This window comes from Desmodus rotundus, chromosome 9 (assembly GCF_022682495.2).
Source record: "Desmodus rotundus isolate HL8 chromosome 9, HLdesRot8A.1, whole genome shotgun sequence".
Taxonomy (NCBI): Eukaryota; Metazoa; Chordata; class Mammalia; order Chiroptera; family Phyllostomidae; genus Desmodus; species Desmodus rotundus.
In genome coordinates, this window is record NC_071395.1 from 104,408,105 (window position 1) to 104,426,266 (window position 18,162).

Sequence of the window (18,162 nt, forward strand, 5' to 3'; positions counted from 1 at the left end):
GCCTGGCCCAAAGTGTCTCGGACCCTTTCTTACCCAGAAACTGATTGGAGAGGGTACCACCCTGTTACAGAGACTTGGGGTCATTTGCCATGATTTACTCGTTCTTGTTCACCTTGACCATTTTCTGTCTGTTCATTGTCTGGAAATTTCTTGTAATTCATCCCCTTGGGTTTGGCCTTTCTTTTCCTGAAGAAGGAGAGGGTCATTTTTATGCTTAGAGAGCTCACTGTGGTCTCCATCTTCCAGTTTTGTTTTTTACATTAGAACACTACAGAGAAATACAAGCAACGACATAACAGATGCCCAGGTACTTTCGACCTAAGTTTAGTAAATGTTAACATTTTATTATCGGGTCAAATTTTTAATCCAAGAAGAAATATTGCAGATGGAAGATGGAGGCCTAGGTAAACACAGCTCATCTCCTCACACAATCACAGCAAAATTACAACTAAATTATAGAACAACCATCACTCAGAACCATCAGAAAGTCGAGCTGCATGGAAGTCAGACAACTAAGGAATTAAACCACAACCATCCAGATGGGTAGGAGGAACGGAGGGGCGGAGACATGGAGACATGGAACCAGCTGGGAACGAGGGATCCCAGCCCCACACTAGATGACCCAGCCCAGGGCTCCAGTGCCAGGAAGAGAAGTCCCCATAACTAATGGCTGAAAAAAACAGTGGGGATTGTGTTGGCAAAAGAAACTGTAGGATTCTCAGGCATCTCCTCTTAAAGGGCCTCACACCGCACATATACTTACTCAGACTCACTCCCTTGGCTCCAGCACCAGGGCATCAGCTGGAGGGACACCAGTGGCATACAGGGAGGAACTGAAGTGTCCAGCATCAGGGTGAGAGCTGGGGGACAGCTTTTTCCCAGACAGAACTGCAGACAGCAGCCACTGTACCTTTTCTGAGCCCTGCCCCACACAGCCACAGTGCAGTGGCTGAATATCCCAGCCTCCATCAACCTGGCCCACAGGGTAAGCCCCACCCTGATGATTACCTAAGGGTCCACCCCGTCCAACTTATGGGCCCACCCAAGCTGGTAACAGTGGCTTTCCCACATGAAGGGCTGGGCTAGGCGCAGGCTTCAGACCTTCCTAAATCCTCTCAAACAAGCAACAGGTGAGCCCAGCCCTGTCCCTCCCACTGAGTGGCCCCAGGCCCAGCACTAGCAGTAGCCACCTGCAGATCGCTTTATAGCTTACGCCAAGGGGCCCCAGACAGAACACAAGGGGAGGCTGACCTTGGCCTGCACCACCCGGGAAAACCCAGAGCCTGTGCACCCAGCAGACAGTTACAGACCACGTCGGAGCACCACCCAACCACCTCCACAAGCCACAGATGGAGGTGGGTGCTGGTCAGGGGTCACAGCCAGTCTTACCAGCTCTCTGGCCTGGGTAAATCCCTTCCATTGGCCTGCTGATAGCAATCAAGACTCATCTACAGGAAGAGGAAGTCCTCAGACAACACGGAGGGCGCACCTCGAGTACCCAGCTTGGGTGGTAGAGGAGGCTGTGCCACTGGACCCCACAGGACACCTACTACATTAGGCCACACTACCAAGACACAGTCAAAGCAGCTCTACCTAATACATAGACACAAATACAGGGAGGCTGCTAAAATAAGGAGACAAAGAAATATGGCCCTAATAAAAGAACAGAACAAAATTCCAGAAACAGAGCTAAACAAAATGGAGATAAGCAATCTATCAGGCGCAGAGTTCAAAATACTGGTTATCAGCATGCTTAAGGAACTCAGTGGGTACTTCAACAGCATAAAAAAAGACCAAGGCAGAAATGAAGGATATACTAAGTGAAATAAAGAATAATTTACAGGGAATCAACAGTGGAGTGGATGAAGCTAAAAATCAAATCAATGATTTGGAACATAAAGAAGAAAAAGACCTCCAATCAGTACAGCAAGAAGGAAAGGAATCCAAGAAATCAAGGACAGGGTAAGGAGCCTCTGGGACAACTTCAAACACACCAACATTTGCATCATAGGGGTGCCAGAAGGAGGAGAGAAGGAGCAAGAAGTTGGAAACCTATTTGAAAAAATAATAAAAGAAAATATCCCTACTTTGGTGAAGGAAATAGACATACAAGTCCAGGAAGCCCAGAGAATCCCAAACAAGATGGACCCAAAGAGGACCACACCAATCACATCGTAATTAAAATGCCAAAGGTTAAAGATAAAGAAAGGACTTCCGGCCAAGATGGAGACATAGGTAGACACATTGTGCCTCCTCACACAACCAAAAGAAGGACAACAACAATTTAAAAACAAAAAACAACCAGAACTGACAGAAAATCGCACTGTATGGAAGTCCGACAACCAAGGAGTTAAAGAAGAAACATTCATTCAGACTGGTAGGAAGGGCGGAGAGGACTCACGGCAAGGTGGCGGCTGGCAGACCCAGCAAAGCAGTGGATTGTGGAGCAGGGTGGGCAAAGCTGCAGCTGGCAGGCGAGGCAGCAGCTGCTGGACCAGGTGACAGATCACGCAACCCAGGGTTCCAATGCAGGGAAATGAAACCTCAAACCTCTGACTGAAAACACCTGTGGGGGTTGAGGCAGCAGCAGGAGAAACTACCAGCCTCACAGGAGAGTCTGTTGGAGAGACCCAAAGGGGCCTAGAAAGTACACAAACCACCCACCTGGGAATCAGCACAAGAAGGGCCCAATTTGATTGTAGGCAGCGGAGGGAGTGACTGAAAACCGGCAGAGAGCAGAGCAAGCAGCATTACTCCCTATCGGCCCCTCCCCCACGTATAGAGTCATAGCACAGCGACCAGCGTTACCCTGCCCGGGTTAACACCTAAGGCTCCACCCCTTCATGTAACAGGTGTGCCAAGACAAAAAAAAAAAAAGGCTCAAATGAAAGAACAGATCAAAGCTCCAGAAAAAACACAACTAAGCAATGAAGAGATAGCCAACCTATCAGATGCACAGTTCAAAACACTGGTAATCAGGAAGCTCACAGAACTGGTTGAATTTGGTCACAAATTAGATGAAAAAATGAAGGCTATGCTAAGTGAAACAAAGGAAAATGTACAGGGAACCAACAGTGATGGGAAGGAAACTGGAACTCAAATCAACACTGTGGACCAGGAGGAAGAAAGAAACATCCAACCAGAAAAGAATGAAGACACAAGAATTCAAAAAAATGAGGAGAGGCTTAGGAACCTCCAGGACATTTTAAACGTTCCAACATCTGAATTATAGGGGTGCCAGAAGGAGAAAAGGAAGAGCAACAAATTGAAAACTTATTTGAACAAATAATGAAGGAGAACTTCTCTAATCTGGCAAAGGAAATAGACTTCCAGGAAGTCCAGGAAGCTCAGAGAGTCCCAAAGAAGCTGGACCCTAGGAGGAACACACCAAGGCACATCATAATTACATTACCCAAGATGAAACAGAAGGAGAGAATCTTAGAAGCATAAAGAGAAAAGGACACAGTTACCTACAAAGGAGTTCCCATAAGACTGTCAGCTGATTTCTCAAAAGAGACCTTGCAGGCAAGAAGGGGCTGGAAAGAAGTATTTGAAGTCATGAAAGGCAAGGACCTACATCCAAGATTGCTCTATCCAGCAAAGCTTTCATTTAGAATGGAAGGGCAGATAAAGTGCTTCTCAGATAAGGTCAAGTTAAAGGAGTTCATCATCACCAAGCCCTTATTATATGAAATGTTAAAGGGATTTATCTAAGAAAAAGAATATAACAAATATGAACAGTAAAAATGACAGCAAACTCACAGTTATTAACAACCACACCTAAAACAAAAACAAAAGCAAACTAAGCAAACAACTAGAACAGGAACAGAACCACAGAAATGAAGATCACATGGAGGGTTATCAACAGGGGAATGGGAGGGGGAGAGGGGGGGAAAGGTACAGAGAATAAGTGGTATAAATGGTAGGTAGAAAATAGATAGAGGGAGGGTAAGAGTAATATAGGAAATACAGAAGCCAAAGAACTTATCTGTATGACCCACGGACATGAACTAAAGTGGGGGAGGGTGTTCGGGAGGGGGTGTGCAGGATGGAGGGGAGTGAAGGGGAGAAAATGGGACAACTGTAACGGCATAATTAATGAAATATATTTTTTAAAAGTAACAGAAAAAAAGATAAAGAGAAAATCTTAAAAGCAGCAAGAGACAAGCAGTTTGTTACCTACAAAGGAGTTTCCATTAGACTGTCAACCGATTTCTCAAAAGAAACTTTTCAGGCAAAAAGGGACTGGCAAGAAGTATTCAAAGTGATGAAAAGCAAGGACCTACGACCTAGATTACTCTGTCCATCAAGGCTATCATTTAGAATGGAAGGGCAGATAAAGTGCTTCCTAGACAAAGTAAAGCTAAAGGAGTTCATCATCACCAAACTATTATTATATGAAATGCTAAAGAGACTTATTTAAGAAAAAGATAAAAATTATGAACATTAAAATTGCAACAAATTCACAACTATCAACAATTGAATCTAAAAAACAAACTAAGCAAACAAGCAGAACAGAAACAGAGTCATAGATATGGAGAACATTGGTAGGGTGGCCATTTTGGGAGGAGGGCCCAGGGAAAAGGAGGGGAGGGGAATGAAGGGATTAAGAAGTACAAATTGGTGCCCTGGCTGGTGTGGAGCAGTGGATTGAGCACTGTCTTGCAAACCAAAAGGTCACTGGTTCAATTCCCAGTCAGGGCACATGCCTGTGTTTCGGGCCAGGTGCCCAGTTGGGGGCTTGCAAGAGGCAACCAGTCAATGTGTCTCTCACACATTGATGTAAAAAAAAAAAAGAAAAAAAGAAGTACAAATTGGTAGTTGCAGAATAGACAGGGGGATGTTAAGAGCAAGTATAGGAAATGGAGTAGCTAAAGAACTTACATACATGACCCATGGACATGAAAAAAGGAGGGAGGGTCACTGGAGGGAATAAGGGGTGGAGGGGGGCAAAGGGCACAAAGTTGGGACAACTGTAATAGCATAAGCAATTAAAAAAATGAAAAAATATTACAGGTGGATTGGAAGCCCACCTTGTTCATTTCCTGGGCCCTTCCCTTCCTTCCCCAGAGGCAGCCACTCAGATGAATTTAGTGGGTAGCCTTCCTGTTTCTGCTTTTACACTTTTACTACAAAATATAATCGCGTTTTGAGTCTTTAAACCTTTGTAAATGATGTATCACGTGAACGTAACTTGCTCTTTTTGCTCATTATTGGTTTTGAGTCTTATATTGCTACCCGAGCCCAGCACTGTTCCGGGCACTGAAAATACAATGGAATGAAACGGACTCCCTTCCTCATGGAGTTTCAGTCAGTGGGTGGCGGGGAGGCCTATGTGGTATGAATGGACCACAGTTCATTTAACCATTCCCATTGGTGGGCATCCGCCCTTTACAAGCCATGCTGCAGAGGATGTCTCTGCACGTCTCCTTGTGCACATGTCCTGTGTACACAGTTTGCAAACTTTCTTAAAGGGCCAAATAGTACATTTTAGGCTTGTGACCCACATTGAGGCAGGAGATAGCACAGGAAGAACTCTGAGACTGCGCTGTTGTTACGGGCCAGCGGCTAGCATCCTGGTTGCCAGGAAACTCATTTTGCACTTAGGTAGAATGAATAGGAAACCAAGGCAGGGAGGAGGAGGGAGGCATGTCTCACCCACTGACTCAGCAGTCCTGAGCCTGGTCCGATAATATTGCCATGTGTTCTAACATCACAAGAAACATTACAATAGCAAGGAAGGAGGGAGCCCTTGAAATTCTATGTAGCGTTACCACTATCTGGAAAAGAAAGCCTTGAAACTGCTTTCATCCCAAGGCCTGAAATGCAGGAGAGGGTTCACAGGGCCCAAAGAAGAGTCCATAAGTAACTTTGGGTAATTGCCCCGACTTTAATTAACTGCCTCCTGTCACAGGTCTGTTTTACAACAAGATGAACAAATGGGGTCTGGAACAAAATAAGGATTTGGGCTAACAGACCCCCACACATACCTAAGTTGTAACGTTCCCCCTCTCCCCCGGGAAAGCTGGCACCACATTTACCCGTCAATCAATATGTGACTTTTTTTACCCCCATCCCACCGTTTATATAAGTCCTCAGAACAAAGGACTTGCTCTCTTGGGGCTCTTGGCTCTCTGGCCACCCAGCCTCAGGCCGCCCCGGGGGCTTGCCGCCCCAGCCTATAGCTGCCCTTACTTTCACCACCCTGCTTTGCCCTGAACCTACGCCTTTCACCCCCCTCGCCTTAGCTAGGCCCATTCTCCTCCATGGGAACAGATCACTGATAAACTCTGATTGCGTGCTAATAGATTTGCTGACCTGTGATTCTTCACATGCATCGTAAGAAGAACCAGGTCTCTCCCATCAACAATACAGTCTGTCACAATTACTCACTTCCGTTCTTCTTGAAAATGGCTATAAACAATATGTAAACAAATTATTTGGGAGCCCTGGGATTTGAATTTCATGTGATTTTAATGTTACGAAATATTCTTTTGATTCTTTTCCCAACCACTTAAAAATGGAAAACCCATTCTTAACTCAGGATGTACGTATCTTCGCCCACTGGCCAAGTTCACAACAAAGAAGTTACTCGAGTCTGCAGAGAGACGCTCCAAGCCCAGTGCCAGATGAAAACAGGAAATGTGAGGGGAAGTTGCTGACCAGTTCTGGACATTGAGAAATACCTGGGAAAGCCTTTCAGAAGCTGGCGCACGAGTAACTAGAGGTGTCTGACCCTTGGTCTAGCTCAGCCTGTGTACACAGTGGCCGACAACAAGTTCTTGCTCTCCCCACCTCCCCTGAGTTGGACAGAAGTCTGGCTTGAGTCATTACCTGGGAAGTACAGCTACCTGAACAGGAGGGTAATGTATTGGGAGCCACAGCAGCTTGGGAAGCAAATCCTGCCGCCGACTATGACCTTGGACAATGCCCTTCGCTCCTCTGAGGCTGCCCTTTGTCTATAACGAGAATAACCCACACCCCACTGCTCAGTTGAACAGGATGAAACGACAAATGTGTCCTGGAAGGTGCCTGGCATATAATTCCAGCTAACATTCAGATTTTCTCCCTACCAGATGGGTGCCAGACACTTCCTGGGATGGCAGCTCCTCGAGGAAGCGGCCCACTCCATCCTCCCTCTCAAACCATTAGAAAGCTCTCTCCTCCTGGTGAGCTGCAAACTGGCTGGCTGCGGCCTCCACTCCCTGTCCCCCTTCCAGCCCTTGAGACCACACAACAATCCCCTCCTTCTCCACCCCAGCGAAACAGCCTGTTTTCTTCAAAGATGATGTCGAGTCCTTTCACCATTCTGGCTGTCCTGGGTAGAATTAACATATTTTTATGAACCAGAAATCTGACACACTTGGACTGTAGGTGAAGAGCTAGATCTAGTCACAAGCGATGAAGGCCAAACACTGGTTTAGAGATTTAATGGTTAAGACTTTATGGCTTTGGCACAGGGCAGACCTGGGTTCTGATACTTGGCAAGTCACTTAAGCTTTCCGAGGTCAGATTTGTCTTCCGTAAAAGGGAAAATGGCTCTAGTCCCCTCCTTATAGGCTTTTTAAAAGGAATGCATTTGATAACACATAGAGACTGCTCTGCTCGCTGGGCACAATGTCTAGGGCAGGCTGAGTTCTCTGGGGCTTCTCCGGGGCATGTTTGTTAATGTGGGCCTCCTGCCTCCTCAGTTGTTAAACCCAGCCCTGTGGTGGGCCAAAGCTGGGTTCCATCAATGCAAGGTGGCAAAATGCCTACCTAAAAGTGGAAGGCGGGGGTGCGGCGGGGGCGGGGGGCCGGTGGCCAGGACCTCCTCCTGCAGGCAGGACTGGGGACCAGAGGCAGGATGGGAACAGATCAGCAGGTGAAGGCCCTACCAGCCATGACCACCAGGGGGCACCCCTGCCCCAGAGATGGCCTCTCCCAAAGAGCCACACCCACTCAAGTGAAGATGCCTCTGTTCCTTGGCACGATCCAGAAGAGTAAAGGGGCAGAAAATGATGGCCTCGGGTGTGATTGGTCAGAGTGCTCTGGGCAGGGCCCATGGCCTGTGGAGAGCCCTCTGACCCCAGGCAGAGGCCCAGGGTGTAACTCTGGCTCTATGACCCTTGACCGCGGACAAGGCACTTCCCTCCCTGGCCCAATCACAGGGGAAACAGACTCCAAGGTTCTTTCCAGTGCCAACATGGCATGGTGGTAGGATCCCAAGCCGGGACAGTTTCTCCTTCGTCACCCCCAGCTCTTCTTCACCTCAGGGCAGCACACACACTCTGGCTGGCAGTGAACCTGGCCTGGGAAGCCACATGTCCCAGACCCCCAACCCCAAAGTGGGGGGGACACTGGGGAGGGGGAATGTGGGAGGAGGAGCAAGGGCAAGGTCAGGTGAACCAAGAGCCCCCAAGGGCCTTGCTTCAGTTGGGACAGACATCCGGTTTCCTCTGCTCTCAGCCAGGATTCCAGGGGCTTAAGGGGATGAGTCACAGAGGGGATTGGGGAGTTCCCAGCTAACCGATTCAGGACACGAGTCTGGGATGATAGCCATCAAAGTGTGGGTGGGGGTAGAAGGCAAGACCCTAATGTCCCTATCCCAAGCCCCTGGCCCTTCGGAAGAGGACTCAAGAAGGCAGCCGCCCGGAAGATTGGGGGGTAGGAATGGGGGCAACTAGCTTCTTCTGTCTCAGAATTTGGGGGCAGGGAGCAGGTGGCTTGATTATCCCGAGGAAAAGTGGCAAAGGGAGCTGCCCCACAGCTCTGCCAAGGGAGCGAGGGCTGGCTGCCTGGAGGTCTGCCTCTCCCGGAGCAGTCTGACCCGACTCCAGCCTCCAACACTCTTATCAGTGGCTCAGCCTTTGTTCTGAGGTTCTAATCAAACACCCTAGGGCAATTCAGGCTTGGGTGGGGCCAAGGGGAGGAAGAGAGTTTGAGGGGGGCACGACGTCAAAGAATCAGAGATTCCACAATTTCACAAAACTTTCGCAAACGGATTTTTGTCTCAACCCGCTCCCCCCCGCATTGTCCTGGACAACAAATTTGCATAAATCCTAGGAAGTTATTACTAAGCCTGAGTCTCAGTACCAGGTAATTTCCTCCCAGGCCTCCATGGGCTTATGTATAAAGGCCCTCCAGAGCTGGCCCCTGACAGAACCCTGAGCCTGCAGACCTACCCAGACCCTGCTGAGCCTGCTGACCAGAGCCCCATGAAGCTGATGGGTGAGTGTCCCTGTCCAGGATCCAGGAGCTGACTGCCCAGGGCATGGGAGGGAGGCTGGAGTGGTTGAGTAGCTGGGGTTCCCTAAGCCCCCAGAATGGGACCCAGGTAGGAGTGGAGAGCATGTCTCCTGAGCGCCGTCCCCCCTGCCCCGTCTGATCCTAGCCCTGCAGCTGCTACTCTGGTACAGTGCACTTTGGGCTGTGCAAGAAGCCACTCCCCTGGGCCCTGCCAGCAACCTGCCCCAGAGCTTCCTGCTCAAGTGCTTAGAGCAAGTGAGGAAGATCCAGGCTGATGTTGTGGTCATGCAGGAAAGGCTGGTGAGTGAGAGGGGCTGGCAGAAAGGCCGGGAGGGGACCGGGATGCTGCTGAGAGGGTATGGAGGAAAGAGGACCCAGAAGGGAATGCTGAGGGAGAAGGGGAGTGTGGGGGAAACATCAGGAAGGAGCATGGGAGAGGAGAGGCACGGGGAAATGGAAGAAAGCAGGTTAGCAGCACAGGAGCCCTGGAAGGCTGGGAAGAAACTAGAGGAAGAGAACTTCTTGGGGATGGTGCTGGGAGGGACTGGATGGGATGGAATGGGGCTGAGGGGCCTGGCAGGACACGGAGGCAGGGGAAGACCTCAGAGAGATGGAGAGGAACATCTGGCCCTGTCACATCCCCAGCACTCAGCATCCTTCTCATCCCCAGTGTGCCACCCACAAGCTGTGCCACCCTGAGGAGCTGGTGCTGCTCAGGCACTTCCTGGGCATCCCCCAGGCTCCCCTGAGCAGCTGCTCCAGCCAGGACCTGCAGCTGGTGAGTGTGTGCAGGGGAGGGCCACAGAAGGGTGAGCTGGGAGGACCCACCCCTCACCCCCAGGCTCCAAGCTGGGACCAGAGGGGCATGTCTCAGGCAGCACCCCCTAACTCTCCTACTGTCTCCCCCAGACGGGCTGCCTGAGACAACTCCACAATGGCTTCTTCCTCTACCAGGGCCTCCTGCAGGCCCTGGCAGAAATCTCCCCCGAGGTAGCACCCACCTTGGACACGCTGCAGCTGGACATCACGGACTTTGCCACCAACATCTGGCAGCAGGTGAGCCTCGAGTGGGAGAAGCATGTTAAGGGCCTGGACCAAGCTGGTCCCTAAAGGTCGAGCTGGAAGCCTGGGGGGTCCTGAAAGTTCTTTAGGGGTTTGTGGGAGCATTGGGTGGCAGGCTGTATTAGGGAGCTACCACCCACCCCAGGACCCTCCTGCTGCTGGCCCTCCCACACTCTCCTGAGTTGAGGGCAGGAGCTGGATCACTGGACCTTGAAACGCACCTGGGTTCAGGTGCCGGTTCTGTCATCACAGCAACCACGGCAACCACGTGATCTTCCGCAGCCCATCAGCCTTTTGCATTTCCTCACCTGTGACAACCACGCCCACTCAGCAGGGCCTCATTGCGGATCCTGTCTTTCCCCCTCAGATGGAAGACCTGAGGATGGCCCCTTCCCTGCAGGCCACCCCAGGCCCCGCACCAGTCTTCGCCTCGGCCTTCCAGCGCAGGGCGGGAGGAGTCCTCGTTGCCGCCAACCTGCAGAGCTTCCTGGAGCTGGCTTACCGGGTCCTGCGCCACCTTGCCGAGCCCTGAGCAAAACCCTGCGCATCCAATGTATTTATCTCTATTTAATATTTATGTTTATTTAAACCTAATATTTAAAGACAGGGAAGAGTGGAAAGGAGTCCCAGACTCCTGGGTCCTTCCCTCCACCTCCTGGTGTCACTCTCCTGCGGTAGCAGAGAAAGCCCCTGTCTTCCTGTCCCCTGGACTGGGAGGTAGATAGGTAAATACCAAGTATTAGTTCCTATGACTGTGGTGGGCCCTGGAAGAGCTGAAGTGAGCCCCCAACCCCGAGGGTACCCAACTTGGGGCCCTTGGCAGCATCTGGAAATCTCCCAAGTGGGAGATGAGACAGCCTGTTTAATATTTAAACAGCAGTGTGCCCCAGCTGGGTCCCCACATCCCTCCCTAGCTCTGGCCTCAGCTCCGCGTGTGAATGCCAGGTCAGCCAGGCCTTACTTCCCCTCACTCACCCCATACCCCCAGGGGCCTGAAGCCCAGCACAGGCAGCCAGAACTGGGAGGCTTGACCCTGGGGTCCCACAAAATTGCTGGGAACTCTAATTTTTCTTAGTATTTTTGGGCGTGTTTTGACACCCATGGGGTGTCTCTCCTTTTTCTGGATGCACGGTGGACACCCCTAGGCTTGTGCGCCCGCCCCACCCCCAGGGTCAGTCCTCTGACTCCTTTCAGGGCCGAGCAGACGCACATGTCTGCGTGTGGGTGGGGGCAGGCAATGTGGGTGGGAAGAGATGAGGGGGGATTATGTGGTGGGTCTGTGAGAGGGAAGCTCAATCATTCACTCTCTGCCTCAGCCCCCACTTTCTGTTGTAGTCAAACTCCATGTCAATAAAGTATTTGCCTCCAGCAAATGTCTTTCCTCCTTCTTGAGTCCAGCTGGTGCCTGGCCAGGCGTTGGGGGTAGGGAGTTGAATGGTGGTCAAGGGCCGAGGGAGGGGAAGAGGAGGAAGGGGGCAGTCCTCTGACTCCTCGACATTCATTCCTCTGACACCTATTTATCTTGCACCTACTCTGCGCAGATACTGGGCTGGGTGCTAGGGCCACAGCAGTGCACTCAGGGGCCATGGTCACGCCCTCACAGAGCCACAGCCCCGGGGGGAGACAGGAGGCATGTGGGACACTGGTGCGGGGACAGCAGGGTGTGGGGCTGGGCAAGAGCCGTGACAGCCCGGATGCAGTGCACATCCTCACGGGGCTGGTCAGTTTGGCGCCTCCCGTGAATTCCAGCCCACCCGTGCTCACTGGTGCCCACAGAGGCGGAATTGAGATGTGAACTTGTGCAGATGAGGAAGCTGAGGCCAGGTGACAACTTGGGCCAGAACTCGAATTCTGGGCTCTGCACTGGTCTCCCTTACCTGGCTTGGCCTCAGCCCAGCAAGGAGCAGCCTCGTGCCAGCCGGCCGCTCTCCAGCTGCTCTCCTGCGTGTCTCAGCGGTCTCAGTGAGGGGCTGGAAAGGCTGAGCTCACAGCGGGATGGGGGAGACACGGAGATGGAGGGGCTGCTTCACACCGCAGGCTTGGGGTCTGTGCACTCGGCTCAGGGTGCCTCCGCCAGACCCAGGGAAGTCCAGACAGCCAAGGAGTCCCCAGTTCCCCCTCCCTGGGCTTCCCCACCCCCATCACTTCCCACCTGCCCACTGCATGTGGCTCCTTGGAAAGCCGGGTCTGGCCAAGCCAGGCTGGGCCTCCCAGCTGTGTGGCTCATGGTCCTTCACCCTCGTGGGTCACCCTGAGGAAGCTGGGCTTGGGGATGTGCGGAGCAGGCCACACGGGGCTAGACAGAGCCCCTGCCGCTCGCTCTGCCAGTATCCTCTTGGGGGCAGATGGAACTGGGGCTCATTGGACTCCGGGTGGGGCGGGGCTGCGCGGGGAGCATCAGAACAGGACATGCTCCCCCAAAGCCAGCTGGCCCTTTAGCCAAAACCTCACCCTTTTCAGAGTGAGTCTGACTTTGGGGGTGGGCGCAGGCGGCAGGCCAGCACTGACTCACTGCCATCCAACATGAGTCTGAGGAAGGGAAGCTGCTCCCGCTGCCCTCCCCAACCCTACTGAGTGCACCAGCAGGGCCCGAGGCCAGCCCTTCTCCACACACCGCCCTCCCTCCTCAAGCCCAGGAGGAGCCTGTCCCGTTAGCCTGCGAGCAGAAGACCCTGTTCCCACCCGTCACAAAGGCTGAGACACCACTTACAAAGGAGTTCACAAGAACCTTTATTAACAAGTGAGCTGAGGTGGACTTCCCTCATGCATTATGAAAAACCTTTTAATATACATATACACACATATACATACTCCACACCCATACAGCTCCTCAGGGTGCCCAGGAGGGCTGTGGCACGGGGAGGCCAGCCTGAGCTAAGGAACCAGACTGCCCCCACCCTTCAGGTAGTGGCAGCAGGAAGAGGAAATTATGAAAGGAGGAGACGGGAGGCATCTTAACGGACAGAAGTCAGGGATGGGGGAAAGATCTGGAAACTAACAAGGGCTCTTACATCATGTGGGTGTGAGCAATGGTGCCTCATCTTTCCTCACTATTCCTTTCGAGGAACTGAGGGCTGGGGCCCTCCCCTCGGGGCCCCTCAGAGGGCGGCAATGGCTTTGGCAGCCACTTGGCGGCCCAGAGGCAGGCTGAGGTCCGTGATGGCCAGAACCACCTTGGGGCTGGACATGGCTGACACCTTCACCAGTTCTGACACCTGCCACAGACAGACAGACAGACAGCTGCGCACTGAGGCTACCTTATGGTGGGTGTGGTGTCTTGGGAGAAAGGAGGGCCCCTCCCTACCCTGAGGATCCCCCACTGAACCCCATCTGAGCAGGAAGGTGGAGCCAGCCCCGCCCCAGACACAAGGCACTCACAGTGGTGAAGGGCATGAACTGCAGGATGCTGCCGCGGCTGCCCTGCTCCAGGCAGCCCACGCACTCCTCCATGAACCACTGCACGAACTGCGTGTGCGGGCCAGCGGTCCGCGACCCCAGGATGGAGGAGATGAGCAGGAACAGGTTGGCTGTGTGGGGCGGGAAGGGGCAGAATGAGCAGAACTCCGTGAGAAAGGTCTGGGAAGAGGTCAGACTCTGGGAGGAAGTGGGCTGAAAAGGGAAAAGAAAGCAGTGCTAAGAGTGCCCCCCAAAGTGGGAGGGTCAAAAAGAGGAAACGTAAAAGGCAAATTGCGGGCAAGTCAGACGAGACGCTACACGGGAGCCTGGAGGAGACCGGAGGCCTAGCAAGTAGGGGAGCCGGGGGACTGAGGTGGGGAAATGTGGCAGAGGGGCGGGGGCACAAGGAGCCCTGTTTCAGGTGTGGAGGCCGGGGGGGTGGGGGGGGGAGGACGGGGACTCACCCAGGACTCGGTTCAGCGGGTCCCTCATGTTGACAGTGTGGAGCTGGGAGGCCGACAAGGAGCTGCTCATGGACCGGTCAGCTGTGGGGCAAGCGGAGGGGACACTATGGGAAAGGCCTCTCGGGTCCAGACTTCCTTTCCCGGGGAAGCCCTCCCCCACCAGGTGTGCAGGGCCCGTGGCCCCAGGAGGTCCTTGGGTCCAGAGTCTCAGAGGATCCTGAGTGCAGAGATCCCCGTAAGATGAGATGGAAGAACTATCACTGGTGAGCACCAGCGGGCGCCAGGCGCCCACCTGTGAGCTGTACAGGGACTAAGCTGCTTAATCCTCACGCCTCCATTTTACAAAGAAACCAAGGCTCAGATGTGCTAGGCAACTGGCCAAAGGTCACTGGGTTTGTAGGTGGCGGACCAAGCACCTGTCCTCTGCTCAGGTGCAGAGCTGGTTCCCTAGTCCCTACAAGAAGTTTCCGGGCTCAGGAGAAATCTCTAGAAACAGGAAAACTTCAATGCCACAGGAGCCCTTGGCAGGCAGAGGTAATGACATCTGGGGCAGGCTGTGGGGGAGGGGTGCTCTCCAGGCAGGAAGAGTGGGGAGCAGCCCCAAGTCCCAGCCTCAGGGCCTGTTTCAGGGGAAGGAAGGTCAGAGCTGGTGAGTCAACTGTGCAGACTGTGCCCAAGCCAGTGAACTCACTTGGGGAGCCTGTCATTCCTTCCGCCTTGTGGTAAGGGGTGGGGAAGGGCAGCAATGTGCCCCTAGGACTGCTTCCGGGCAGAAGACTTCAGCCCTCAGAAGAGACCTTCAGCAACTTCTGGTCTCTGGGTAAAGCGGGGCTAGGAGTCATAGCAGCAGCTCACAGGAGACAAAACGGGACAAACCCCAGCCACACACTCCCTGCCCAGCCAGCAAAGCAGCCTGCTGCTGGGGACTAGTGCAGAGCAGTCTAGGCAGGAGAGAGTTCCCAGGAAAGGACGTGGCCACCAAGCCCCTGGCCACACACTCACTGGGACTGGAAAGGATGGTGGCATCTTCCTCATTGGAGCTCAGGAGTCGCATCAGCTTTGAGGGCTGCATGTCATCCAAGGGGAAGAGGCTGATGTAATCCTGGAGGGTGGGAAACTCACTATTACCAGGCAAGAGTCCTGGAACTCAGATCAGAGTGGGTGACAGCCAAGCCCCACAGGCCCTGGTCAGAGTCTCCAGGGAGGCCATCCTCACCTCTCCAACACTCCTAGCCGCTCACAGTCACCCTTGCAGACATGCGGCCACCAGGCTTCCCCGGCAGGCAGCATGTCTGACTGTCCTCGCCTGGGAGGACGCCTCTCAGCCACAGGAGGCTTGGGAACGTCTGCTGGACGTGAACAAGTGAACGGAGGAGTCCCCTACCTCGATGTCTTCACGGTGTCTCTTCTTTTGGCGGGAGGACGCCTGCCCCTTGTGGGAAGAATAGGAGCTCAGGGCACACCAGACGGCCAGCCTGGCAAACGGGTCCAGGAAAAGAGGCGAAATCAGAGGGACCCCAAAGGGGGATTTCTGTGCCCATGGTGATCGGGCCTCACCTGACAGGACCTCCCCACAGCACGGGTTCCGGGGGGCCTGGGGAAGGGCACCTAACTCAGGGCTCAGGGACCTGAGGGTCTGCAGAGACTCCTACTTGGCGAGAGCAGTGCCGGGGGGGTCCATGAGGCTGTGCCACTTGGAGGAGTCGGTGAGCAGGCCAGGCAGGATGTGGCCCAGCAGGACCAGCGTCACCTGCTGCATGTCCAGGGAGAAGATGGAGTAGAGCAGCTCCACGGCCCGCAGCGTGTGCTCCTTGCGCGTCTCCTTCAGCAGCTCCTGAGAGGGCGGAGGTGGGGCATTCAGGCACTGAGGCCTGGTCAAGGGGCTCTGACGCCCCTGTAGCTCCAGGCCGCCCCCTGGGAAGGAGTGCAGGGAGCCCTGGCTGCTGTTTCGCCCCTCCCTCTGCCTCAGAGCCTCTGGCCGAGCCACCCGAGGAGGCAGCTCTCCTCTGAGTCCCGAGGGGAGACCAGCATTTATGAAGCCTCTCAGAGAGGTGCTGGGTGTTGGGCAGTGAGAGATGGGCCCAAGTTTGGTCCTGCCTGGCATTTTCTCAGGCGTCTCCCAGAGTCTGAGGATGTCTGCCCCCCAGGGGGTCCCCGTGCCTGGCCCACCCCACGCACCTTAATCAGGTTGTTGCAGAACCAGTAGACGCCTCCCATGTGCAGCAGGGTGTCAAAGATGTGGATGGAGCGACTGTCCACCCATCCCTTCTCCAGCACCTTGGCAAATATGTCTGTCAGCACCTCCTTGATGGGCCGCTTGGGGGGCAGCAGGTTCCAGTAGGGCATCGTGTCCATGCCCGTGGACGGGAACTTGACCTGTGTGGCCGTCTGCTGCAGCACGTCAGCGCACATGTGCTCCAGGATCGAGCTCATGATCACCACCCTGGGGGAGGGGAGAGAGCCTGAGGCTCGGGCAACATGGGGTTCAAGGGCTAGGGTGGGGAAGGGAGGAAATACCCAGGCCAGACTTTTCCCAGGGCTTGGGTTACGGAAATATTCCTGGGGAATTAACCCCGTTCTATGCTAAGGGAGGAGACAGGAGGAAGTTGCAAACCCCTAGCAGACCTGACCCTACCAGTCTCATTCTTGGCAGGACTCTCGCCTGCTGGGCACAAAGCCTATGGAAGGCAGGGGTGCTCGCCTTCCCCAGGTAATCCAGCAACACACTCATATTTCCTCTGTCTCCAACTTGCCCATCCCCCAGGCCGGCCGTGCCAACACTCTCACACAAATAAGAACAATCATTTCCCTCTGAGCTGAGCACATGGGGGGGGTCCCCGCCCAGCCTTGGCCTCCTACCAACACAAACTGCTCCTTCCAGGACAGGGGCCCAAGGGCTGCCCCGCAGGGCCCTTCCCGGCCCTCGGTAGCTGGGCAAGTACGAGTGTATACCCAGGAATTTTCTCACGAAGAGCCTGTGACTGTGAATGCAGACCTGGGCCTGAGGGCTAACGGTTCCTGGAACGTGGGGCGGCTCTGAGAAAGTCGCCACGACTCTCGGAGCCACATTTTCTACCTGCGGGGTGCAGCCAGACTCCCTTCCACGTCTCACCCAGATGGGGGTCAGGGTGCTCGAACTGGGCTGCGTGAGAGCACACCCCCCCTTAGTTGTGGACAGAGTACAATGAGAGAGGAAAGAGAGAAAGGAGGCAAGAGAAAACCATGAGGTTTCATCGGCCCTCCCCAGCCTCATTTCAGCTCAGTTTCCTACATCTCCCTTTTAGGGCATCCTGAGGGCTGCCTCGAACACCACCACTCACAACTTACCCGTGGGTTCGTGCCTACGTTCGTGGCAGCACCATTCACAACCGCCAGGAGGTGCTAGGCACCCAAGGGTCTATCGGCTGATAAATGGATATACAAAATATGATACATACTTACAACAGAATGGGATTTAGCCTTAAAGAGGAAGGAAGTTCTGACATGGTTTATGAGGCGGATAAACCTTGGGGCCCTTATGCTAAGGGAGACGTGGCAGTCACGAAAAGACAATGCTGAGTGACCCCACTTACGGGGGACACCTAGAGCGGTCACGTCCACAGAGATGGAAGGCAGAGTGAGCAGTGGTTTCGAGCAGCTGGGGGTGTGGGGAGAAGGGTGAGTTGTTACTTAATGGGTATAGAGTTGACAAGGTGAAAATTCCAGAGACCTGTAACATGACAATGTGAATAGCAGGTAACGCTCCTAAACTATACACTTAAAATGGTTAAGGTGGTAGATTCTGTTTTGTGTGTGTGTGTGTGTTTACCATAATTTTTAAAAAAAGGAAAGCTTATTGGATGCGTGAATGAATCAATGCCGCTGAATTCAACATGGCCGAAATCGCCAGGTTGGTTCTCTAAGCCCTTGAAAAGCCAAAGCAGAAAAAGGTCACAAAAGACAGCCAGGTCGGGGGGAGGGGAGTGGGCAGGCTCAAGGCCTGTAAAATCTACAGATGGGCTCCCGGTTTCTA

General features: G+C 53.5%; 2 protein-coding genes across 9 annotated transcripts in view; one reads left to right on the forward strand and one right to left on the reverse strand.

Annotated features, from left to right (window-relative positions):
- The first annotated feature begins 9,141 nt into the window (after nucleotides 1-9,141).
- Nucleotides 9,142-11,630, forward strand: CSF3 (colony stimulating factor 3). Its single transcript, XM_024573464.3, has 5 exons — nucleotides 9,142-9,210; nucleotides 9,374-9,528; nucleotides 9,899-10,006; nucleotides 10,138-10,284; nucleotides 10,658-11,630. The coding sequence occupies exons 1-5, from the start codon at nucleotides 9,198-9,200 to the stop codon at nucleotides 10,820-10,822; spliced, it is 588 nt and encodes a 195-aa protein (XP_024429232.2). The 5' UTR covers nucleotides 9,142-9,197; the 3' UTR covers nucleotides 10,823-11,630.
- A 1,377-nt stretch (nucleotides 11,631-13,007) lies between these two features.
- The window catches only part of MED24 (mediator complex subunit 24), a 29,971-nt gene continuing 24,816 nt past the window's right edge, over nucleotides 13,008-18,162 (reverse strand). For all 8 annotated transcript variants that reach the window (XM_071219380.1, XM_053912128.2, XM_053912127.2 and 5 more), the window contains 7 exons: nucleotides 16,329-16,593; nucleotides 15,803-15,984; nucleotides 15,535-15,625; nucleotides 15,153-15,252; nucleotides 14,151-14,231; nucleotides 13,669-13,817; nucleotides 13,008-13,505 (listed from right to left, as the gene is read on the reverse strand). In XM_071219380.1, coding sequence (XP_071075481.1) covers nucleotides 13,389-13,505; nucleotides 13,669-13,817; nucleotides 14,151-14,231; nucleotides 15,153-15,252; nucleotides 15,535-15,625; nucleotides 15,803-15,984; nucleotides 16,329-16,593 — 985 coding nt within the window. In that variant the 3' untranslated portion in view covers nucleotides 13,008-13,388. The remainder of the gene's footprint in view (nucleotides 13,506-13,668; nucleotides 13,818-14,150; nucleotides 14,232-15,152; nucleotides 15,253-15,534; nucleotides 15,626-15,802; nucleotides 15,985-16,328; nucleotides 16,594-18,162) is intronic.

What these genes read in the sequence shown, in the direction of transcription:
- CSF3 (XM_024573464.3), top strand. An exon ending in TGGTCATGCAGGAAAGGCTG is followed by an intron (nt 9,529 to 9,898) that starts GTGAGTGAGAGG and finishes TCTCATCCCCAG; the next exon opens with TGTGCCACCCACAAGCTGTG. An exon ending in CCAGCCAGGACCTGCAGCTG is followed by an intron (nt 10,007 to 10,137) that starts GTGAGTGTGTGC and finishes TGTCTCCCCCAG; the next exon opens with ACGGGCTGCCTGAGACAACT.